This window comes from Harpia harpyja, chromosome 5 (assembly GCF_026419915.1).
Source record: "Harpia harpyja isolate bHarHar1 chromosome 5, bHarHar1 primary haplotype, whole genome shotgun sequence".
Lineage (NCBI taxonomy): Eukaryota > Metazoa > Chordata > Aves > Accipitriformes > Accipitridae > Harpia > Harpia harpyja.
Window position 1 is genome coordinate 9,746,245 of NC_068944.1, and position 25,958 is coordinate 9,772,202.

Below are 25,958 nucleotides of genomic sequence, written 5' to 3' on the forward strand. Positions count from 1 at the left end.
GGCACTGAGTCTCAGTTAAGATGCAATTTAAAAATATATTGGATGGACTTTGCAGGTGTTGAAGGGGATTTATCTCCTAGAACAGCAGTTAGGATAAAGCAGCTTGATTAATTCATTCAGTAAACCTGCTTTTAGCACTGGATAATTTAGGTTGTGCTTGTACTTTACGCAGTTTAATTGTACATTTATTTTCAATTATTTTCTTAGCATCACTGCAGTGCTTCCTGCAATCTCTCCTGCATACTTTAAACACTTCCTCCCTCTGTCATTTTCAGTTTTAAAATATTTGTGACTGTTGCTATACCTGACACTTTGCCAAGAAATGCATGTTCAGTTTTTTATCAGCTACAGTGTGACAAGAATGTAAATACTTGAATACAAAGTTAAATTTATATGTAATGTTAAGTCATATATATTCAAATAAAAACTGCAAGAGCACTTTTGCAGCTTTCAGAGTTGCATCTGCATATAAAGCCACTATTTCCCTCAGGTCTTGCTCTCTTTTATAGCTCTCAATAGCCACACTTCAAATTCTGTTTTCATTAGTGAACATCCTAGTATTTGAAAAGGGAATTGCTATTTATATATCACAGAAATATAGTCTTCTCTATCAGTTACTTGAACCAAAAATATCATGCTTTTAACAAATTTGAATCAGATCTGTCTGGATATACTAAAAGAATATGCCAAGAGTTTTGAATATACCGTGGATACAGTGGCTTATACAATAGAAGACTGGATGTAAGTACAGTGGAAGCATAACTGACTGAATGTATTTCTTGAGAAAAGAGCCAGAAAATCCGCTGTAGAAGCAAAGATTATAAATCACTATGTAAATATTCAAAGTCCTTTTTTTTCAATATGCTCGTAAATGAAACATTTCTAAGACAATAAAGCTATCTCTAGGAATGCAGACAACGGTAGCTGATCCCTTTCTACTGTAGTTCAATGTTACAACAGAATTCTATGCCAGGTGACTACTTACTTTACACATATACACTCACATGTAGCAGTTTGACACTCCAAAGTTTTCTTCGAGAGCTGAATTCTACCTAAATTCATTAAAGAATATTTCTGTGCCAAGAACAGTCTCTCCTCTCCCAGATTCTACCAAGACCACAATGAGTATGCTCTTTCCCAGGCTAGTAGGATGGAGGAGAAGTTTTCCTGAAACCATAGTGCCTGGCACCAACTCCAAGAGCAGAGACAGTATCGGTATCTCCCACCTGCAGATAGACAGGCTCTATAAAGAACCTGTGTACTAAGGCTCCCATTGAAAACTGACCGTGTTCACGCAAGTAACAATTGTACCACACGGTAGCTCTGTAAGGAGAAAAAATTGCCAGGACGTATTTAACTTCTGTGTGCTTTACTTCACAACTGGATGTGAAGAAACAAGAATCTCTTGTAACTGGTGATCTCTTTTAGCCAAAATAACGCAACATTTTTTCCATTCAACTATAGTCATCCCTCAGAAAAATAAAATGAGTAGAATGAAATACCTTAAGAGGAAGAACTTCTTTATTAATACCATAGAAGTAAGCCATTGCTTGTGTCCATGAGCAAAGACCTGCTACATTTCCACACACTTTTTTAGCAGTCTCGAGATTATAATCCTCCATATCCAAATAAGGCTCTAAAAGCTCCACAGTTTCTCCTGTAATTGAGTCCTAGCCAATGGAAAGGAAAAAATATTTTTTAAAATGGATTTTATAACTTCACAGAAACATGTTTTTCCTTTTTAAAAACATGCTGCTACCACTTCTTACAGAAGAAATGAACAAAACAACACTGTTGCCTTTCAATCTTACAAAGGACTGATTAGTTGGGGTTTGTGAACTCAAGTGAAAATAGCTCCTATTTCCATTGCAACAGATTGACTTGAGTTTGCATTTAATATCCCTATTTGACCTGTAAGATTTACAGACATTACTTGTACTCATAGTTCCATGACAACTTAAGCTGATCTAAGTTATTGCTGCTACAGCACTGTACCTTCTTTCCTGTCCCCCTCAGCCAGATGTTCTTGCCCCAGCTTTAATACCATCACCAATGCTCAGTGAGCTAGTTCGGAAGCTAATATGACAGAAATCTAAGTCAGCAAACTAGTGATTAGTTTTCTCCTAGGCTAGTTCCCTGAACAAGCTCATCATGGCATCAGAAAGGCACCAATGTGAACACAGCTAGGAGAGTCAAATATGCAGCTTTAGGATGGAAAAGGGTGAAACTGCAAGGCACTGACTTCACTGAAGCTAACCCTCTTCCTTAACTGTAAAAGCCATTTCTTTCAGCTGTTCACTTCATTATTCTAATCTCAGATTTCCCCCCCCCCCCTTCACAATCTGTTGAGAACACGAAAAGCCAGATCTTTGATGATGGTGGTTAATCTATAATTGTGTAAGTGTCAGAAAGAAATGGAATTCATCTCCTTAAGCAATGTAGAGAGTAGAAGAGCTTATACAGGGTAACAATGGTTGCTTAACAATAGAGGCATTAAGAATCTTCCTTTTTTTCTGGCAATGTATTAATGTCTTTCTTTTAATGCATCTAAAAATCATCCTCCATTCATACTGCCAAGCAATATACCCTTTTCCTACTTTTCTGCACAGCAGAAGTCTTGTACTTGTCTGATCCCTAGCTACTATAATAACAAAGACATTCATTATATTATTCCTAAGATCAGACATGGTGATATTTTCACTACGAGCATTTACTAAAGTGTAAAATAGTGCTGGACAAACACTTTGACTTTTTCATTCTCCTACTCAAAATTATGAGCTAGCAAGCTGGCAAAGGTGAAGCAAAGACCAATCAGCACTGGCCTAAATCTCTGTTCAAGAGCTTGGAAAATATCATGCTTTTCCTTCTAAGTAATGAATTTTAAACCCAAGAAATTACTTCATCCACTAATCTTCCTTGCCTAAAAAAATTAGGAAAGAACAAAAATCTCACAAACAAGTAGGCAGTGTAGTCTACTCAGAACTCCAGACATGATGAGCTTTCTTTTCATATGTACTCAGTCTTAGAAACAAGAAATGAGGCAGGAGGACAGCATGTGAAGTACCTCATCAGAGATAGAAGTAGTCTAGTGTTCTTCACCACATTCATTAGTATCACCTCTTGCAAGAACTCAGTCCCACAGAGGTTGTTCTGACTTCTCTGAGTAAAGTTAAATGTGTTGCAAACTACCAGCAGGAACACATACACTATTAATAGGTGCCAAAACTGGAAGCCTCATTAGAGAGAAGCTTGAGTAAGGAGTGCATAATTAGTGCCCATTATCTTTAAACTAATTTCCTCTTCCTGTTTAGTGAAGATAGCACTTGGAGAAGTGACCAGATTGACAGCCCCAGGAAGAGACTGTCTACAAAGGCAGTGCAAGCTTCCACATGGTGCCTTGTCAATATGGCTCACTGGGAGAAATGGCTTCTGAGGATAGTGAGAATCATGGTTTCAAGCCTCATCTGCACAACAAAAACACTCCAGTAGCTTAGAAAAGGCATCAGAAAAAAGCACAGCTGAAGCAGATTAAAAAATCAGTGTACAAATGAAAGAGTATGTTCTGCAACATTGCAGAAAGCCCAGGTTCTGCCAAAACCTGCTTGGGTTTCTGGATTTCAAAGTTGGGCCATGATTCTGCCATTCCCTATTCCAGCCTAGCTCTTTTTCTGGTCCAGCTACCTGTGACATCTTCTCTTCCCTGCAGAGAAATTTCCTTTGTCTCACAGTTCAGTGAATCTTGCTATAAATGGGACGAGTTTCTGTCCTGATAGAAATAAAAACCTGTGTTTGCTTTTATTTTTCTTACAGTTGATACTAAGGTTCTCAGTTCGTTCTGCATTTCACTACTTTTCTAGTGAAAGAACCCCCAAAGTTCCCAAATATCTCAATATATTTCCTGACAGGATGCTCATTCTCTTCTGTATTTCCTCCTAGCTCCTCATAAAACAATTCTGGAGACGGAGTTCTAGAGCACCTTATATGCAAACAGGCCTGGTAGCATGGAGATGGTGAGCCATTTGAAAAATCAACAGTGAGTCCTCTTAAAGCAAATTCAGACTGAGAAGCAGACACTGCCTGAATAAAGATAACACCAAGCTTCTCTAGATTTGATCTAGTGCTTGGGATACTTGCGACTGCCATCAAAACTGTGTGGCCCAGGAGAAAGATTACTGAAATAATGAACCATGAAAATGGAGAGGAGTACAGTCATGAAGGTATCTACAACTATAGGTACACAAAAGCCTCATCTGTTTCAAACTACCTTTGAAAGTAGAAGACACTTTCACGTGATCTTTAAAGATAATTATAGGAGTAATAGTGCCACTATTAACTTCTTACCTTCTGGAAAGTAAGCAACATGCTAAGAAATCCTGAATTATTCATTAGCTTCAGAGCCTCAGTCCATGATGGCTTCACACATGGGCGTTCTTGATCAGGTGTTACTGAGTCTATTTTTCTTTGGAATAAAAGTAGCACACAATCCATAATTCGCATTATCAAGTGAGGAGGTTTACCCAGTTTGCGAACAGTTGCAATGTCAGAAGGTTTTATTGTCTGAAAAATTGAAAAAGAAAATAATCCATTTATTTAAGCAATCACTTGATGGCAGAGAAAGATGGTTTTGGGGAGAACTGTATATGTAATGCAACTGCTGCAGTTTTGCAGGTCACTCAGAAGTAGTACTGCAGAAAGTCCTTAAAGGTAGTACCACTCAATGACTGCTTTATTACCTGACAGTAGAGGAGATACTGGCCATCTTACCTCTCCCCTGCCTCAGTTTTCAGCTTTTTTTCTACAAGGATTAACAGGTCAGTGCTAGTCCTTTCAATATCATTTTTTTCAAGTCAGAAGCATAAGCCATATTATTACAAATAACAATCATTAACTACATGCATGTTCAGAATATCTTTGATTCTGACCTGCAGGGCTGCCTCAGCTTCTTCCAATGCGGGTCTTGCAGCTTCAAGCTTCTCTTCTGCTGCTGCTTTATCAATGGCAATGTCATCCACAATGGCCTGAGCCTTGTCTTTTACCTTTTGCACCTGCATTTTCACCTTTTCGGCAGCTTGGGCTTTCATAGTTACTTCCAATAAAACTTCATCAGCTTTTTTTGAAGCTACAGCCAAATCTTTCTCCTTCATCACCAACTCTTTGGAAAGCTGATTTACTGAAACCTCAGCTTCCATCAGTTTTGCAAGACCTGTGTTGAACAAATTCCATTTTAGCAACAGGAAGACCTATTAAGAGAGAAACCTCAGTGAAGCAATCTGAATACTTAAAGTAAGTCACTTGATTCATATTTAGGAAGCCCAGTGAGTGATCCCATTTGTTGAACACCAAAATTAAGCAGGGGTAATATCCATTTGCTATTTAATTTTTCTTTTCTTTTTTTTTTAAATGGGTAAGAGTCTTCAGAATCTGTCACTTGATCACTTGTTTATATTCTTATATATGAGAGGTACACTAAATATTAAACATACATATTGAAAAGCATTAGTATTGTGAATGGCACTCTTAAGAATTATGTGTGAAATTTCAGAAATTCATGAGACCATAAGAAGTACTAGTCTGTACTCTCTGTACAAAACAAAGAGGAGGAACCTGGCATCCTAAGCAATGCAAGTGAAGACACAAGGAGACTAGGCTGAGCTTCTAAATTCAACATTACATGAAGGTCCAGATGAGATGGGGGCAAAAGAAACTAAAGATTCTTGAGCGATACAGTGCTCCAACATTTTTATCAAACAAGAAAATCACCGAGAAAAGCTGTAAGTATAAAAATCCTTATATATAAATGCATGCATCTAAATGTAAATGCATCATGTAAATCTTTCTAACCCTCATAAAAAGCACATGTGTTCCTTCCGGGCATCCAGCCACCCTCTACCTATGGAGATATGTGTACATAGCTCAGTTCTGCACTTGGCAACAGTGGGAGAAGAAACAGTTGAAGTTCACATTCACCTCCAAACACCATTAAGTTTTGGAAACTGTTTAATTGTTTACTGTGTATGACCTTGTGCAGTGCAGTATTTTGGAAATTTTACATTTGGCATATAACTTTCTTTAAAAGATTCTTCAGAGGGACTGAATCTGAACATTTACTTATCTTCCCTCAGATTTACTTCCAGCATGTTTGAATGTGAAAACTAGGATCTCAGTAGTTCCTTGGCATGCATACATGTCAAAGCAGGAGTTTCAGGTATTTTAACTGCTAACTAATAATATTTTCAAAACTCACCTGCAATCTACAACATTCATAAAGTTCATTGAAACAAAACCTCTGCATATTTTGTAATCACACACAACAGACATATGAAAATCTGCTTCCAAATGAAAGTGAGCTCACAATTTAAATCCATACTTTTACATTCTTTTACTCAGATTCTTCTCACCTTTTTAAAAACAAACAAAAATCAAATGGATTTTACAGTACCTGTTCTCATGCGTTCAGACAAACTTCCTACATTGGCAAACTTCTCTTTGTAAATAGCTTTGTAGCCTCCAATGAAGGACAGGTAAGATTTTGGAGTGACAAATGTTCGTCGCCTATATCGTTCAAAGTATTCAACACATTTTTCGGCTACAATGTCTTGAAATGTTCCCATGGTGTTAACAACACTCTGTTTCACTTCATCTGTGCACTCAATATGGTAGGAAACTAAAAAATGCTGTGCAACTGCTACAAGAGCATCTTTAGGCCAGCGCTGGAACCAGTCCATAGTACAGCCTGAAATCAGACCTGGAAATTTGAGTGCACGAGTTCTGAATTTCTCCCCAACAGGAGAAAAACAAAGAACCACATGCAGGTTATTACGAACTCGAGTAAGAAAGTAATTATAAAGATTTTCACCAGTGGGATTACGCCTTGGGTACTCCTTCTTCATTGACGGTATCAGGTCTTGTGTGATTTCACCTATTTCATCTCGTGCAAAAAGATTTGAGACTTCACCTGAAGCCAAAACATTGTTCATGTACTCAAGAAAAGATTCATCTCTGATTTCATTGTCTGTGAATATAAAGACAATGCCCTTTCCTTTTTGCCCAGCAGTGCGGTACAAGATTTTGAGATCATCCAAAAGGTTGTTGGTGGCGTATGTTCTGGGATAGAAAAGGATTAAAGAAAGAGAGAATAAAATTACAGTCCATTTTAGGAAATATCTATCATATGGCTCAGCTTCCTTAAGGCAAGAAAAAAAAAATCTACAAAAGAAATTAATGCCATATCTCCTGGTTTCACTTTTTTAGGTTTTTTTTCTTAAACTATTTCCCAAAGTGAATGATCAGTACCATAAATCATGGGAAAGGAGGTGAAATCAACAGAATAACATGCTGGAAAAAAAGACGGTAAGAGCAATACTATGTCTACGGTAATTATGATGCTGCTTTGCATCTCTACAGTTTGCAGATTTAAATTCTTTATTAGAATGGTTAATACAGGTTAATACAGTTGGATTAAGTTGTCAAGTAGGTTCTGATACCTGTAACCATTACGTAAATACAGCTGGGTTATCTTTCAAAGATATTGAGACCAGGTTAAAGGAAATCATTAAGAGACAAGAAAAAACAAAACTGAGGGGTTTATTGTGTTATTTGGTTTAACTGAAAACAAGCCCCAGAAATGATGCTTGAAGATTATGACTTGGGCTGATCAGCTCTGCTGCAAATGGAGACCATGACTGGTTCTTTCATTAAGCCTCTTATAGCTGGTGCACACAAGTAAGATTCAGAAGTCCACACAAATTCAACTACAGATTTCAGATTACGGAATACAAAATTAAGTAAAGTAAGGTTAATAAAATGGCAGATTTTGTCCATTACGTTCTTAGCCAATTAAAGCTGAAATTAGGAACCTCTTTTCTTTGAAACCAGTTTCTTATTTTCAAAAGTCTCTTCAAAGTTGTGCAATACACACATGACCCATTCTTCAGTATTTGAAAACACTCTATTTTTATATTAAATATGCCATACAGAAAGTCTCCCAGTTCTCTTCCAGCTCCCTCTTACCACTGCTCTATAAATACCCTCAATGCAAGCACTGCAGAACTTGTAAAACAATCTAACTCTTCAGTTTGCATGTGTCAGCTGCAGTTATTACAGTGATTTGTGGTATTCTGACAAGAACATAAGAATTTCTCTCCTGAGTCAGAATAGCAGTCCATCTAGCTCTATACTCTTAACACCAGCAATGGGAAATGCTACTTAGAGAGAAAACATGAGCCAGCATCCACTCTTCACTGCTCATTTCTTTATTCCCCCTTCCATATTCATAGCCATTGTATTAGGAATATTAGAAGGTATGGCCATCTCGTCCTCTTGGTATCCATTTATGAACCTGCTGATATTGTCTTCCTCCACAGCCTCCTGTGGCATGTTACAGAAGACAACTATCCGCTTTGTAAATACACACTTTCAGCTACCTGCTTTTAGCCCATCTCCAGTTAGCTTCAGCATATGAACCTTTCCTAAGTGACTGAAATATTTATTTGCCTTATTAATGCATTTTGAATCTTGCAAGTCTAGAGACTCTATTCTGCGACTCTACACTTTTTTCCTTCCCTCTTTTTTTTGTTCCTACTGTTCTTTCCTTCTGCTTCTGACACAGGAAGAGGCTGTGATATGTCTTCCTTTCCTTTCATTAGAAACCTCATAACATTGTTCAAAGACCTGATATATTTCTCTAAGGAAGATTTCTCAGTGTGTTGAGTAGTTTGCAGATTGAAATACACACTGCTGGCCCTCAGTGCCTACCTCTGTAAACCCTATGTCAAAAGAGAAACAGGTGAAAGGCAGTAGTTACTCCCAGTCACTTCACATTTCTACAAATTACTAAATTCCATCACTACAAACTATTAAGTCATTGATAGCAGTCCTAATAATACAGTCTGGGTACATAAGCATTTACAGAAAAAGTTACTATTTTCCCTGGCTGTCAGCATTTGCCCTCTATGCAGAATACACCAGCAGATTATTCCATGTTATCCTTAGTGCAAAATGGTATTTTAGTGGGATTTCACAAGGGCGCATTGCAGACTCAAATGCTGAAGGAAAGACAGATTTCCTGTCAATAGCATAAAGGCAGCAAAACAAAGACCCAGGATCTGTCATCTACACAGTGTGCATTTGCACAGATGCTTTTGATCAAAAACGTAGTTTACAATGAGGGATAAAATGTTTGACAGGTTTGCATTTCTCTAAGTTGACTGTGAGATGTTCATTTCTAAGGCAAATTAAGGAGCAAATGTCTATGTACACTGCATTGTGTTACCTTGTTAAGGTAATCTGAAAGCTCTCATATCCAGCAATATGCGATGCTAGTCTGGTCAGACTCTGTTTTCCAGATCCACCCACACCCACCAACAATGCATTTCCTTGTGGAGTACGAATAATCCGTGATATTTTAATCAAATGGATGATTGCATCCTGTGTATTGAGACAAAAAGGGATGAAAAGATGTAAAAATAATATAATGTATATTCAACTAGAAGCACATCACCAAGCAACTGCCTCTCAACAGGTAGAGGACTTCTCTGGAGCCTATGCCAAAGACTCAGTCCTGTGCATCAAAATCAACAAGATGTTTCCCCCTAATTTCAGTGGGCAGCAGGGCTAGCCAAAGAGAAATGTCCTCATATCATGCTCATATGAAGCAATGTCATAAGCAGTGTTTGTACTCAGCAGAGCTGAGGGCGTGCCCCTTAGGGGACAGAAGGAAAACTAGAAAGGATGTGTATTAACACCCTTCCCAACCTTTTAGCTGAGCTATTTACAGGCTCTCTAAATAGGCTGCCAAAAGCAAAATACAAGTACACTATAGACATTTCTTACTCAATTGCTGTATTCATCTTAGAGCAAGAATTAATCTGAAATGCCCTAAAAATCTACCAAACCACCCAGTCTAAAGCTGAAGAAAGCATCATGCATCAGGAGACCTTTGAGAAGGAGGTAACTTTCAGAGCTGCAAGATGACATTCACAATGTGCACCGTAGAAACCAATGAGCTGTGCTTTGCATTATGCAAGGCAGGAGAAAGAAAAGATGGGGAACTGCAAAGAGGTGGAATAATTTGTGGGAGCAAAGGCAGCCAGGAGACAGCAGCATGGCTTTGTAGAGTTTATTTGTAAGGCTTGTTGGATACAGGACTAGCCATTCTGAACTATCTCCAAAATAATTTGATAGAAACATACAAGATCCATGTATCAGTAAGTGCAAAAGACCAGGCACTTTCTGTATTAATATAATTACAGGCACTAATACCTTGAAAAATACTAAATCCATCTTTGATCCTCTGATGGTTTCATTGTACTGTTGCATGAACATCCGTAATCGTTCAGCCAAATAATCCAAAGATGGGATAGGCTCGTAAATTTTAGGAGCCTTCAACTCTGCATCATCAGGTTCATCTCCAGTAGCTTCTGGGACATCACGCAAGAAATCCACAAAGTATAATTCTGTGGATTTATCTTCAAATAGATTTTGACCATGGTCTGCACAAGCAGTCTACAACAATACATTAAGGATTGCTTTAGTAATGAAACATTTCAGTGGCCTCTTTCTGTGGCAAATACTGAAACACTATTTGCCTACCTTTTTCATCATATCTTCAAACCAGTCTTTATCACTTTGGCTGATGAACCTGTCTGCAATAACACGTCTGCATTCATGCTGGAACAAGGCTACCAAAACACTGATGCTCTGGCAGACTTCAGAAGTAACTGTAAGTATTCCTTGCCAAATACGACTGAGGTCTCGTAAATTAAAGATGTAATGAAATTTAGCTGGAGTTGGTAACATCTGCAAAATAATGTCATAAGCTATATTCAAATAAGTACTAAATAAAAACATTTTCTATCTAGTATTAAATGAATATGGAAATTTTCACAAACTTCAAAATCAATATTGTATTAAAGCAGAAATAGATGCTTGGCATTTAAGAGGCAACGATAAAAATTAAGACATGCCAGTAGCAATGACCAGCTCTTTAATTTCACATAGATTTCACTCGATTTTCTTTGAATCTTTCAAGTCCCAGGAACATGCACTGAAAGGTAGCCAAGACAGGTTAGTTAACGATGGCACTGAAGGTCCCAGCAAAAATGTCAGCGTTGCTTAACCTGTGGTGTTGCTCCCGCCCTTTCTTCCAGATCATTTCTGTCACTCTTTTTTGTCCTTTCCAAGAACATGTGAGGAAAAGTTCATGAGGAAAAGGAAAAGTAGATGAGGAAAAACAAAGAAAAGAGAGCAGAAAAATGAGAAAAGAGTATTTGAAAAAATGAAAGACTTAGCAAAAGCTACATTTTCTCTATAGGCAGTTAATTAGCAGTAATAAGCACCATTTCTGTTGAATACACTGGTCAATAGTTGACCGGTCAATAGTTTCACTAGAACTCTCTCTATTTCTCTGTGTAAGCCAAGTTTATGTCTACACTTGAGTTGTTTGGGAAATTCTGACCAACCTTTTCTAGACTAGAAAATATAATTTACCAAACTGCTGCCTATCCTTATCTTTCCACCACTCTCCTCCACTTTTTTCATTAGAAGATCAAATTTAGCACGCATTTCTTTGCTGTAATTTTAGCTTTTCAAATTTCATTCTACACATACATATTATTTTCTATTTCAAAGCAACATTTGCTTAGGAATTGCAGTTAAATGTTTTTACAATCTGTTTGAAATGGAAGACGTAAATATTTAGAATTTACTAAATATCAGATTTCATTTGTTTTGAACTGATTCCCTCTCTGTCAAATTTGACTTCTTTCCTTTAATGCAGATCTTTAAAGTTTCTCACAATCCCAAACATCTTCACAGAAGATTCCTATCTAATTTTTAATTTATGATTCCTTATGCCCTTGACATTTTCTCAACCAGCAGACCTCTAAATCTTCCTATCAGTTATGCTTACTGTATTATACTTATATAATGTAATTCTTACATTAGCTATAGAAGGCACCGCATATGATTATGTTTTTAGTCAGCTAACCAGGTGCTGATAGCAACAAATTCAGAACAGCGGCATCAGCTAGCAGTTATACATACAGGTCGCAGCTTCACAATATCAAGTATGAACACACATGACAGTACAAAAGACCTGGGTCTTGTTGCTTTGTCATCGTACAGATGTTCCAAAGGCTTCTTAACAGACATAATTTTACCTTCGCTTTTGTCGTTTGCCAAACCTTTCGAGTTGTAGATACTAATGCTGAAGCCAGTTTACATATTTCTGCAGGGAAACGTCGCTGTTCACAGAAATAGCCTTCAGCTATTGTTTGAAATATTTTGTCAATGGAGGAACTGGAAGGCAGTGTGCAGTTGTAGATGGCGAACTGGCGTTTCAGGCGCTGTGGGATGTCGTTCCGACCTCCCCCAGGGTGAATCATAGCAGCTACAAACTGGATGTCAACCACATTCGTGAATTCTCCTGGCTTCTCCAAATTGTAGAAACCTTTCTGTTCCACCAGCTGTCTTACAATCTCATTGGTGATCTAGTTATCAGCAAAAAAAAAAAGAGAAATGGAGCAGGTAAGTGTTTCAGGGTTCTCAATTTAAAAAAAAGAAAGAGGAAATCTCCAGTATAATAAATTAATAGACAGAAGAAGACATCTCTTGTCTTTCTTAATTTCAAGTATTCTGCTGGACACTTCTGCAATTTATTAAGCCATGCAACACGGTACCAAGTGCTCTGATGCAGTGGATTGGCTGCGTGTAAGCTTCATGTGCTAGGTAGTTGTGGACATGAGGTCAGACATTCAACTGGTTTTCCACAATATCAATCTAAGAAAATTCAGCACTTTAAAGTTTCAAGCCAGACTATTTGTTCAGATTGACACAGGCACTTAGATAGTGACAAAGAATGGTTAATTCAGCACAAAGTATAGTTACACATTCACTTATATAGAGGCAGTGAGAGAACAGGATTACAGAGCTATACTGGGAGCAGGAAAGTTACTTTTTCTCAGCAGTAATTTTTTTCAATTTAAGTTAGATTTTCAGAGCATAGGTCCATAAGTATTCATTCATCAATACCTCAAGACATCTCACTAGTCTTGGATGTCAACTGTGTTGTTAGATTTCACCTAATAATAACTGTACTTTAAAGTCCAGAGCAGATGGAAGAAGGAAGGAGTCTCTGATTGCTTCTTGGATTTGCATGCTTCCTTGTCCCAGACTGGTTCTTATTACAGCTAGTTTGGAAATCCTGGAAGCTCTGTATGTAACCAAAGCAAAAGCTACAATGATTGCACCAAGTGGCTTGATGCTGACCCTAATCTTTTGGGACTGACAGCTTATTACTCATGGCAAAAACCGGCTTGGGGACATTGCTTTTAGTAGACGTACTTGGTCTAGTCCATATTATGATACCTTTTTCCTAAACTTCCCTATTTTTGCAACCCACAGATCAGCATTTCCATCAGCAGCAATGGTAAGACCACCAATTCCCAAATATTAACATTTTCCTTTTACCTGATCACCCCATTCATTAATGACAGGCATGTTGATGTCATCAATAAAGACAGTCATTTTCTTCCCTGCCGGAGGACCGTATGTGGTGCCCATTCTTTTATCTATGTAACTTTCTATGCTTCTTTGGAACATATTTGGCAGAGTTGCAGACGAAAAGTTTAGGCATTTGGTCAAGTGAACATCAGGATCATACTTGCTTGTGTAATCCTGCAAGATAAACCAATTTTGAGTAAAGTGCATCGGTAACTCCAGATGAATTCAGCCAAAGGGAGATGCAGATGCTCAGCAGCCCTGCAAAAATCAGACAGCTACAAAATCTCAGTCCTGCTGTTAACTTCAAAATGTCAAACAGCAGTTTATTTAAGATAAGTATACCATCTCCAACCTGAAATTCAAACAAACTCACAATTAATGTTTTGCATAAAGTTTCTAAGTATTAAAATTTATAAGCTTTTAACAGACTTCACTAAGTGTTAAAACAAGTAGACATGTGACAACTCAAGATGCAAATAAACTTTGCATTATCAATTGTCAGGGTTTTTCTAAATTCAAGCTGTTAGGGATGATCTATTACAGCAGTCTGCAGGGAACAAGTGGAAAACCAAATCCTTTTTCACGTTTACACTACAGCACCATATCTTACAACAAAAGCAGTGTAAAGGAATGGTAGAGTAAAATTAAACCCAGCTACATTGCATTTACTGATAGTTATCGTCTCTCAGTGAAGAAAGGAATCCTTGGGTTTTATGAATGCAAACAATTCCCACAGCTGCTGAGGATGCCCTAAAGCAATGAAGTTCCACTTTTCTTATTTTGTGAGGTTTCATAATAGAACCGGAAAGAAAAAGATGTAACCCTGGAGTCACACCAAGGCATATATATATAACGCATGGGAAATATTTTGTTTAGCAAGAGGCCTGGGATATAATAATAGTATTAAAAATTCCAGATCTCCAACACTATTTCTTTTTAAAGATTCAATTCTTCTGCAATGATGACAAAGTTGAATATCATTTAAATTCTTATCTTTATAACAGGGCTGACTAGAAATGTTCCCATTTCAGTACCTCAGAAAAATAAACCTATATCATTGCTGATTAAGTGCTCTAAGAACAACTCCACTGAGGCATACACTCTGTGTGACAACAGAATGGAAGATATGGCTAAGCCCCCTCAAAATATTTTGATGAATATTGTTAAACTGTTAATTTTGTTGATACAATGTTGATACGATTATCTCAGTTTGAGAAAAGGTGCCCTTCAGAAAGAGGTTTTTCTTAGACATCACACAAATAACAGTCTACACGTGCAATGTACATGCAACAGTCCTGTGTTTGGTGAGCACTCTTGACAGCTGATGGGTTGGTGCAGGTCACTGCTCAGACCTCTCCTCGGGGCTCCAACAGTTTGTACAAAACTAATGTCCTGGGTGTAGGTGCGCAGGCGCTGGCAGCGGGGGCTGTAGGGCAGCCCCTTGTGAGAAGAGGACGGGGCTCCCCTGTGCCAGACACATGGACCCACCGGAGCCATTCAGCCTGTGTAAGAAAGGGCAAAATGCTGCCTGGCAGTTGAGAGGAAGAAGTGAGAAAAAAAAAAAAGGAGAGAAACAGCCCTGCAGACACCAGGGTGAGAGTAGAAAGGCCAGGAGGTGCTCTGCTCCCCAGGAGGGAGAGATTCCCCCCTGCAGCCCATGGAGAACACCATGGTGAAGCAGGCTGTCCCCCTGCAGCCCATGGAGGACCACGGTGGAGCAGATATCCACCTGCAGCCTATGGAGGACACCACACCGAAGGAGGTGGATGTGCTCTGAAGGAAGCTGTAGTACGTGGAGAGCCCACGTCAGCGCAGGCTCCCGGCAGGAGCTGAGGCCTGTGTAGAGGAGCCGACGCAGGAGCAGGTTTTCCTGCAGGACTTGTGGCCCCATGGGGGACCCACGCTGGAGCAGTTCGTGAAGGACTGTATCCCATGGAAGGGACCCCATGTGGGAGTAGGCAGCAGCGCAAGGATGAAGGAGCAGCAGAGAGGAGCTGTTATGGACTGACCGTAGCCCCCATTCCCCATCCCCTGCACTGCGCAGGGAGGAGGAGGAGGTAGAGGACTTGGGGATGAAGGAGTGAAGGTGATCCTGGGAAGAAGGGAGGGTGTTTTTAGTACTGTCTTTGTTTTTCACCATCCTATTCTATTTTTAATTAGCAATAAATTAAATTAATTTTCCCCAAGTCAAGTCTGCTTTGCCCGTGATGGCAATTGGTGGGTGATCATCCTGTCCTTACCTCAACCCCTGTCCTGTTGAGGAAGGGGAGGGAACCAGCGGCTGGGTGGGAGTCTTGCAGCTGGCCAAGGTCAACCCACCGCAACTATGAATATACAACCATTCAGAAAACACACTCGTGTTTTATTCATTATGGCATTTCAGAATCTTTACATGGTAACAGTTATATTCCACAGTACACTATCTTTGAAAAAAAAGAGTTTATTTAACGGGATTATTTTTGTTAGTTAAACTGTCAGAGAATATTCAACTCTACCATACCAGTTTCATGTTAAATTCTGGATTTTTTGCAATTCATGAATTAAAAGTACAGAGAGTAAAGGTCTTAAATAACACTGCATTATAAGTTCTTTATTTTGATATATACTGATGCCTTACTCAATGCTAAAGATTACTTCAGATTAATTCAGATTACTACCTGAAGTGTTCTATATCAAACTTTTTTGCTTTTTCACAAAACCAGCTGCTTATATCTGGAAATTTCTTTTCCAAGAGATGTACTAAAGCAAAACTAAAGCAAACAGTTATGAAGGCAGTTAATTTTCACTCCTAACCTTCAATGAGATCAAGTATCTACTGGCATTATGCTCGCTTCTGTAAGGAACGTACGCTGCTCTATAGAATAGACACAGGGTAAGCAACTCCCAAGAATCAGCTCCAACTATTTTTAGGGAGAGGAATGGCAGCTGAAGGCTGGAGGTTGCCAGTATCTGGCCAAAATCCAGTATGCAGAGTATCAAGACCACTACCCAGACCCCGCCTCTTCACTCTGTTAAAATAGTTCTTCAGCTGGTGCCAGGAACAGAGGTTGACATTACACCGGCATGCATGTTGGCATCAACAGCTAAGCTGAAAAAGTAGTATTAATGGCTGCTGGCATTGGTACAACTCACTTTATGTCAGGGCTCAGAAAGCACATGGCCAGGGGACACAAAATGGCTCCAGATTTTAAGAAAGCCAAAGGTCAATTTAGGCCAGTGTTTTTCAGTTATTTTCAATTTCAAGACCACTGCAGAGCCTCCAACTGAGGTACAGATGCCTGTATGGCAAATTCAGCTGTCCCAACAGTAGATCAGTTTTATTTAGCTACCTCTCACTGATCAAAGGGTCTACAGACTCCCCTGGAAATCATGGAAACCATGCTGAAAACCATTACACTTCCATTTCTTCAAATAAGGGATGCCAGGTTTGGTATGACAGCTGAGATTGTTCAGCTTTTTGATTATTGGCTCTTCTGTAGTAAGTTATTAATTTTTTTAAGTGTCATATGATTAACCTGCACCATTTTATAATATGGAAAGTATGTATTTGTTAATTTAATAGCAATCCTGTTATTATTTTCTTCTACAGAAAGAACAGTATGTCATTTTCAGTGAGGGAATTAAGAGAGCAGATAATAAACACTAAATTTACCCTCTGAAAAATCACCCTGAGTACCCTGAGTAAAGAAGAAAGTTCTTTATTTCTCTTTAGTTTGGCTTGTGAAGAAAGTCATTGCAACAAGGGTGTACAAAAGATCAGTTCACACATGGCACCACCAACAAAGCACAGGAAAATAAAAAATCTTCCAAAGATCAATATTTTCTTAGCAAAATCTGCAGTTTGACTTCTCAAAAGAAAAGAAAGTGTATGAAAGAGCATTTATCACAGGACCTTGTGGCCATGGTTAGCAAAGTTTAAAAGAACCCATTATACCAAAGTATAGATACTTATGGTTTTTTGCTTGTAGGCCATGTGAGTACTGGCAAAATGCCTCAGTAAGAATGCTAATATGTAATATGAAGAAAAATCAAATTACTCTTACACTTCAATTTAACATTTGTGCCAATGTCAATTACTGCAATGTTACCATACAAAGCTATTACATGTTTTTGCATTCCACCTACCTTAATCGTAACTGTTTTTGCTGTTCCCTGTTCCCCAATTAGCAGAACAGCTTTTCCTTGCTTCATGATAGTGTGCATTAGAAAGTCTGTTCGGACACTGTCTACATTTGGAACTAGAATGGAAGTATATTCTGGTACTGAATCTTTAGAGTAAATATATTCAGGGACCTGCATAAGAAAGACATGCAAAAAGTTTGAGACTTTCTACCTGCCCACACAATCACTTTGCATCAGAACACAAAACCAAATATACTTTATAAAATGTACATTAGCAAAACTTTTCTTCCTGAAAGCCAAGCATCCATTTATCAGCACCTTGCCAAGCTTTTCTGAAAGGGTGTTAGACTAATGCGATATTTTCACTCCACTATTCTCCATTACATGAAAAAGCTTTTCTTTGCTGGGAGTTCTTAAATAGTAGGGTGACAGACAGTAGACAAAGCTAAGATCACTTCTGTTTCAGTTCCAAAGCTATTTCAAATGCATGTTCCTATTCTCTGCCAAAGATACTTATGGAGAAAAGAAAAAAATCTTTCAAAAAAGAAAGTCTTGAGCATTTGGTAGGGTTAATCTTCCTAACAAAAATATGCAGAGTTTTAAATATTAAAATAAAGTGCCTCTTACCAAATACATCATTCCTGTGTACTCATTAAGAAAGCTTAGCATGTTGCAGCATACGAACCTTCTTTGACCAGTGCTCCCACTGGCCACAGGCATTGATAACAAATTCAAACATGGTTTCTTCTCCATTCACAGCTGGAAGTTCTTTCACTGCAGAGTGCTTCCGTAGGAACAGCTCCATTTTCAGCCTGTCATCTGGTTCCAGAAGAGCTCCGGCTGACCACATTACAGCAAAAACAAACAAGCGAGCAATATGTTCCTCACTGAGCTGCTTCTCATCTCGGTCAGACAACAAACCCTGCAAAGCAGATGCAATATGTAACTACTGCCCTCCTAGAACAATGTCCCAGCACAAATAACAGAATGAGAGAGGGAAAAACTGAATGTCATATCTACCTGTAGGAGGTCAATAGCTTGTTTGATGTACATACATTCTAAAATTGGCATTTTTGGTGTCACAGCAGAGAAAACAAAATCTATCACATCCTGGAAAGGAAAAACATCATTTAAAGAATCTGTTTACCAGTCTCAATGGTATGATTTATTCTTAGATGAGACCAATTTCTTAATTTCAAAGATATTCTAAACTTTATTGCAAACAATATCTTCCCCCATTTCTGGGATTATAAATATTCAGACTTAGACCATGAAATTTTGCTAACAATAACATAATAGAAGAATAACTTTGATGTACCACAGTCAGCAGAATTTTTCATATGAACTCCATACAGCAATTTCCTGAAGAGTAATTTGAAGACTGCTTTTCAGTTACATCAGGATCTGCCATTTGTGCTCTCTACTGGAGATTTTAATCTACCATTGCCATTTTTGTAGTAGAAAGATAAAAGCACTAGAATTGCTGTAATGATATGTATATAATGCACCTCACCACTATAAATTTCTATCTATCTGGCTGATCCATTCTGACTGCACTATAATGTACCTGTCCCTCTTGAAACCAATACTCTCGGTTTTCTGTAGAACCCTGGCAGGATCCAAAGGGAATTTTGCAGTTGATTTTAATGGAACCTGGACTTTCCTCAGGTTACTCCGTAGTGATGGCTACCATGCCTGCCTTTGCCAAGTGTTCTGCAACATCTTTAGCAAAGTTTCAAATTGATGTAAAGTCCTCTCTGAGATTTGCAGTGCAGAATTATTTTAAAATACTAATTGCCATCCATAGTACAGACTGATGTAAATTATAACCTAGTCTCACCTTCGTTTAACAATTTTTAATACAATTCCCTCTCTATGGGTTCCATTTGTCTTCGTAATTTTTGGAAATCAACACTGCCTACTCATTCTGGGAAGTAAAAGTACAACAGGGAAGCCATGGAAGATAGTAATTTTGGAGGATTTCCATTTATGGCTCCCATGTCCTGTCAGTGAGAAAGCTAAGACAACAAAGACATTCAACCACCCAAAGATGTAAACAAACACCTAGATATTTTTGAAAAATCAGTGAGCTGCTTACCCACATACCAGCTTTGTTCGACCTTTCAGTTTACTTTTTTTGCCACTAAAGTTCTCTAAGTACCCTGTGCTGAGTATTTATTGGCACAGAGACTGAATCAAGATTTTTACCCATCCTCCTGAGTTCCATCTCACTAGAATAGCGGGTAACACACACGACAAAGATATATATTATGAGAAAAAGCTCACTTAAGCATCTTAATCTAGAATAGGGCTCATGGCTAAGTGGTCTGAGAAAGAAGACAGTCTGAATGTGGGCATACATAGGAGGAGGGAGGCTTAGAAAACATTCCTTTTTTTGTTATTTCTTGTTGACTAGCAAAAGTGCTTCCACCTCTGTGTGTTGCTTTTTGTGCCTTTTCCTCTAAAATGCCTGGTTTGGCCCCAGCAGCACATAGGGTGCTCAAATGACTAACTGAGGGGGTGGTGGGTACCACAAGGAATGGGTAGAAATAAGGCACTGCAAGCAGTGTGGGATATTCAAGCCTAAAGACCTTTAAAATCTGGACATAAATCTCTCTGAGATTCAGTTTCTTCATCTGTAAAATAGACTAGATGTCTCACAGGGCACTGCAAATTGTTTAATAATCGATTTGACACACTCAGAATAAAGATATTTCATGAGTCAAAGTAGTCTGTACTTTCAAGAGGCCAATTTTCACCAGAACGAGTTTTAAGGTACTTATGATTCCAGTGAGGTTTGTGTAATTCTTGTTCTTTGATTTTATGGGAAAAAAAAATCAGGTCCATATACAGTAATATTTTATTACTACTATTTTTAAAACAATACGTGGCTTAAAGAAGGATGCAAGATCAAGAGAACAATTAGCATGAATTAACTACTTATTAGGGTATTTTGTTTGGACAGGCGGTCTGGAAAAATGAGTTGGGCCATGACAAATACACATAAATTGTGAAGAATTTGGATCAGGAATTTGTCATCCCTTACAAGGAGACTGCAAAATGAAGTCAGATGGTAAAAACTCATATGAGAAAAGACCCTTTTGCACAGTATACAGTCACTATGGAACTCACTGGACCGTAGAATGCTCTTTAAGACAAGAAGTTGGGAACATACTCAAAGGGTTTAGACAAGCACAAGAACAATTAAATAATGCAAAGTTATTAATATTTGTGATATTAATTTGCACATCAGCATTTAAATATTAAAGCTAAGAAACACTTTGGATTATATATTCAACCCTGTGCTCCAGAGGCAATAGCAGCCTTTACCCAAATAAGATTAGGGTGAGATTTAATGTGGAGGGAGGAATAAGTCACATCTCACTACTCTGCTGTTTTTAGGACTTCCCTGAAGTCTCCAGAATAGGTCAATAACAGATCCAGGACACCAGATTTTATTACAAAAAAAAAAAAAAAAAAAAAAGGAAAGGGAGTATGATTTAAAATTACTAGGGGTTTTTTTTTCATTTAAACAATACATAGACATGCTGAAACTTATGTTACTCACATAACATCCATCACTAGTTTGAGCTTCACACATTGCAGACAAACTAAATAGTGCCATTCAGGCAATTATTTTAATGATTTCAGTTCTTTGACATTGTCTCAGATAATTACTTCCATCAGCTAAGCAATTCTGTTGCTTACAGGTAGCAGCATCATTCACAGACAAGAAATTGGCAGTATAGCTTCTAAATTTAAGAGAGTAGGGACTTTATATGAGGATGGGAGTTTACTTGAAATTACTCCTAAGCAGGAAATGTTGCTGAGAAGAAAGAACTGGGAAAGTGAGGGTGAAAGTCCAACCCCTCAACCACTGTTTTAAAAAAATCCTGTGGAAATAGAAAGGACTCAAAGATAATCTTAATTCAAAATAAGGTTGGCTTTGGGGGGTTGTTTTGGGGGTTTTTGTTGGTTTGGGTTTTTTTTTAATTTATCCTTGTCTTTTGGACTACCTCCTGTCTTTTATGAAAACTAATGACTTACGGTGGAATTCATAATATACATGAAAAGAATAAATACATTCTTTCCACTGATTCACAACTATTATTCTCTGGTGCTTCCTCCTACACTACTGCTACTTGCCGTACCTTCGTTAATAATGATTTTATCCAATATGTAGACTTTCAGTGACATATACTATTTTTATTAACATAAACAATGAATGTTTCTTGTAAGCAAATTGGAACTACTACAGCAGTTGTCTTACATCTATTTTGGTTGAATTTAGATTGATTTCAAAAGGTCTCTATAGGTATACTTAAAGACTGAATCTCCTTAGTTACTGTATTTCGATCTATAACCTAATATTCATTTTCTTCTAAATATCAGGTATTTGTAAGCTGCTTATATCTATGCTTTTCTTAATACTAGCATTAAATTCACCAAGGTCTGTATTTGGGGTTTGACTGCCACTGTTGATGCATCTTATTTCACAAATTTTCTTTTAGAATTTATCCTTTTTTTTTTAGATGGGGGAATAATAACTGTAAAAAGAGCCATCTGAATACAAAAGTAGTGTTACCCTCATCTGTAAAATCACTGTTATTGCTTCTATTATTTGAGAAGAAAAGATAGCTCATTAGAAGTGAAAGAAAACTGACAGCATGACAGCTTTCATTTACATTTCGATAGTTCCAAATGCAGCCTTCAGCACAGAACTAACTTCATATTTCACTGCATTTTCATCTTTCATTCTAATAAAATACATATTTTTCTGGACTTTATTGCTATTGCTTCAGGCTTGGGTATTTTAAATGTTGTTATTATGTTTTCAGAGCAAGTTGTAGCATAAAATATAAATAGAATTGTGGCAAAGAAGTAGTAAATTGACCCACATATACATTACTTTGGAAGCATATTTTAAAATTCATTATCAGAATTGTTTCTCTTGCCGCTGCAGTAAATACTATGTCATATCATTATGTTTTGGAGGTAGAACAAAATGAATAGCTTGTTAAACATTGGTTTTAAAGTAAACGGGTGCTGAATGAAGCACATCTGTAAGACAACATTTGTTAACATTCAAGGCATTCCAAAACTATATTAATGATTGCTTTTATTATGATTTATAAATAAACTTTCTGAAACGTCACTCAAAGATCATTGAAAACTGTATTTGTAAAGTCCAACAGCGATGAAAAATATTACAGGAGAAACCCCTGTGAAATCCAACACCAGTTACACAAGTAAACTGGCAGGAGAGAGCCAATGGGAAAGCAAGGTATATAAGGAAGTTGCATTTGTTCCACAGATGTTGGGGAAATCATATGATAACTACGCTGAAAGACTGCAAAACAGTAACTACTTCTTTAAAAAATTCCAAAGAAAAAATAAGAATTTCAATGTAATTGGAAAGAGTATACTACTGAGATTGTGCTTTTAGACCCACTATTGAGTACAACCATCCATAATATTAATGAAACCTTTTTAATGATTCAGTATGCTAAGGCCAAATGGAGGGGAAAAAACATTCAGAATTCTCCCTTTGGATCTATTGATTGAACATGATTTAGACAGAGAATGTATCAAAGAGATGCCATCTCAAAAATCTCCTTCGGAACAGAATCATGAATTATAAAATCAGAAGAGACCACTATAGTCACCTATGCTAAGCTTCGGAACACCACAAAGCACAGAACTACCCTGAATTAATTTGAACTATAGCATGTCTTTTAAAAATAACTAATGGACCAAATGCATTCCTGTTGCAGCCAAAATTAAGAAAGATTCCACCAGAGTGAATCTAGCTTAATTTTTTCTGAATTTACTTCTTTACATTTAAAACAAAAAAGGAAGTTTACCCACTCCCTTTATGTATCCTAACAAGAATTAAAATTGCAGTAACAATTACAGCCAAAGAGAATATCTCTGTTTTGCCAACACGCATTATAAAATAATCAGATTTAACAACTCATTGCCAACTAATCTATGCAGACAAAACAAAGCATCCAAATTATTCATCTGTTATAGTTTCACTCATTCATTAATGTTAGAGATAATTTTCTCTCTCTCTTTTTTTTTTAAATCCTTCATCTTTGTTTTATTACATAAACAAAGAGAAGTAAATAATTGAAAAAGCACTTAGGAAGAAATAATGCGTCATTAAATAAAGAATAAGAAATGAATTTTTTTTTTTCTGAAGTGGTTGAATTAAGTACCTGAAATACAGCATTAAAGCAATTCCATAGGACATCAGAGTATGTAACAGGTAGTGTTTGCAGCCAAGCCCTTAATATAGGCTTCCAATCTAACACCGAAGAACTCATGAAGACCATCCCATTACGAGAAACTGTTGCAGGGGAAGCATTGTCAATGTTGTGAGGTTCAAAAACAATTTTGCAACTAGGGGACATTGGAATACGATCTCCATTGGCCAAAGTAAGGGTCTTATTATCATCCAGAACAGAGTTCAGATTTTCAATCCATATTGCATCAACAGGTCCATCCAAAACTATCCAGATATGCTCACCCTAAAAAAAGGAGAGACATACACATGCAACTTTACATACACTGACCAAAAATACACATTTACTTAATCTCAGAGAACATACTCTTGGATATAAACAATGAGTCATGATTTGGTGCTGATTAGCTCAGCATGAACTACAATTTTTATAATTTGCTCAGTGATTTTAATCCTTCTTTTGTTATCCTGTGTCACACCAAAAAGGATATTAAGGAATAGTGACAAAAATGAATTTGCACTGTTCTAAGCATAAAGCTGTCCCTTTCTTCTACACAAGTACATCACCCAGCTCAGCATCCATCAAAGTGGATGAAAACATTTCCCATTAAATACAGTCACAGACACAGGCACACACTCAGTCCTTGTGGGATGTTACCTAAGTATTTCACGTAAGGCTTCCCATTTTCCAAGTGAGAACTGAATGAAACTTCAGAACATGTGAGTGTAATTATGATTCCATGAAACATCATCTGCAGGTTTGATAAGAGAATTGGGAAATGCCTATACTGATTTCTTACCAAAGTCTCTAGTATTCTGATATAATTAGTGAAATAGAGTGTCAATGACATAAAACCAGACAGAAGAAAATCAGCTTTCCTGTCCTCACATCAAAACATGAACAGCCCTTGCTTTTGTGTTTGAATGGTAGGACTACCTGCTTAGAGAAGGAAGCAAAACCCTTAAAATCTTTTCCAATTTAATTCTGGAACTTCAAGTGCTTGGGAAGCCTAGTACTCTCTGGCATATACAAGCAATTCTGACTTGCGTACATTGAGCTAGTCAGACACAAAGCAAAACTAATACTGTATTTTCCCATTTGATTTTATAATGGAAGATCTTTCACATAAATGACAGGTAATGAGACCTTATGGAAACAGTATTAAATGTCCTTATTCACTATCATGATACAATATCCATTACCTTCTTTGCTTTTAAAGTTTTTCTCCATAATGTAGAGAAAATACCATCTGTCCAGTCATTTGTAGCAACATCAAGGGTACCAAACATCTGGGAAGCTGTGATTGCCTTTGGGTTCATTCTCATCTCTTTATGAGGAGCACCACAATCTGTCATTGCTTTCATCAAAATATGAATGCATTTTGTCTTTCCTGCACCAGTTGGACCTAGAGTCATCATACCTTAAAACAATATAAACATGGTTTAAAATGAAATGTCAAAATGTCATGCTACCATTTAATGGTTCTTTGCATCAATGATCCTTGTTTTATTTTTATCAAAAGCCAATACAAAAAAGATGTTTCTCACCCCACTTAATGTTGACTGAAATGGAATTTAAAGATGTTATTAAAAGGCCTCTGTAAATGTCTGTTCTATTATGATAGGCAAGCCTATGTGGGTCTGTATCCTCCCTCAGGCAGTTCTTTTCCTTTTTCTAATTGGAAAACACAACTGCCTTTTGATGTTCGCATGCAATGACATTGACATGACTGGTGGTAAACAAAACCAGGAATTTCTAAATGTATTTAATGAGAATGAGTAGTTCCCAATGATACACAAAATTCAGTGTATCTTTCTGAAGCAAATGTAACCAAAATATGTACCTGCATCCATCCATGCTGACATTTTAATACATCTTTCTTACATAAAAAACAGTTAACAGCAACCACACTTTTAATTTCATCAGTATATACACATAGTGCCTAAGGAAAAGAAGCCACGTCTTCAACAATAAATTGAGCCTACAGTTGATCCTTTTTAGTTATATTTTCTACATCACCTATTCAAGAGGCCCAGAGTCTGTCCAAAGGCAGATGGGACATTCAAACTGAGACTTCCGAAGTCATCT

General features: G+C 37.5%; 1 protein-coding gene across 1 annotated transcript in view; it reads right to left on the reverse strand.

Moving 5' to 3' along the window:
• The window catches only part of LOC128142330 (dynein axonemal heavy chain 5-like), a 167,695-nt gene that overhangs the window by 65,273 nt on the left and 76,464 nt on the right, over positions 1–25,958 (reverse strand). The window contains exons 46-59 of the mRNA XM_052788315.1: positions 25,073–25,290; positions 23,844–24,155; positions 18,643–18,732; positions 18,308–18,544; positions 17,626–17,793; positions 13,468–13,674; positions 12,159–12,488; positions 10,591–10,797; positions 10,261–10,503; positions 9,272–9,426; positions 6,440–7,104; positions 4,923–5,203; positions 4,342–4,557; positions 1,503–1,670 (exon numbers count right to left, since the gene is read on the reverse strand). Of these exons, the coding sequence (XP_052644275.1) occupies positions 1,503–1,670; positions 4,342–4,557; positions 4,923–5,203; positions 6,440–7,104; positions 9,272–9,426; positions 10,261–10,503; positions 10,591–10,797; positions 12,159–12,488; positions 13,468–13,674; positions 17,626–17,793; positions 18,308–18,544; positions 18,643–18,732; positions 23,844–24,155; positions 25,073–25,290 (3,497 nt within the window). The remainder of the gene's footprint in view (positions 1–1,502; positions 1,671–4,341; positions 4,558–4,922; positions 5,204–6,439; positions 7,105–9,271; positions 9,427–10,260; positions 10,504–10,590; positions 10,798–12,158; positions 12,489–13,467; positions 13,675–17,625; positions 17,794–18,307; positions 18,545–18,642; positions 18,733–23,843; positions 24,156–25,072; positions 25,291–25,958) is intronic.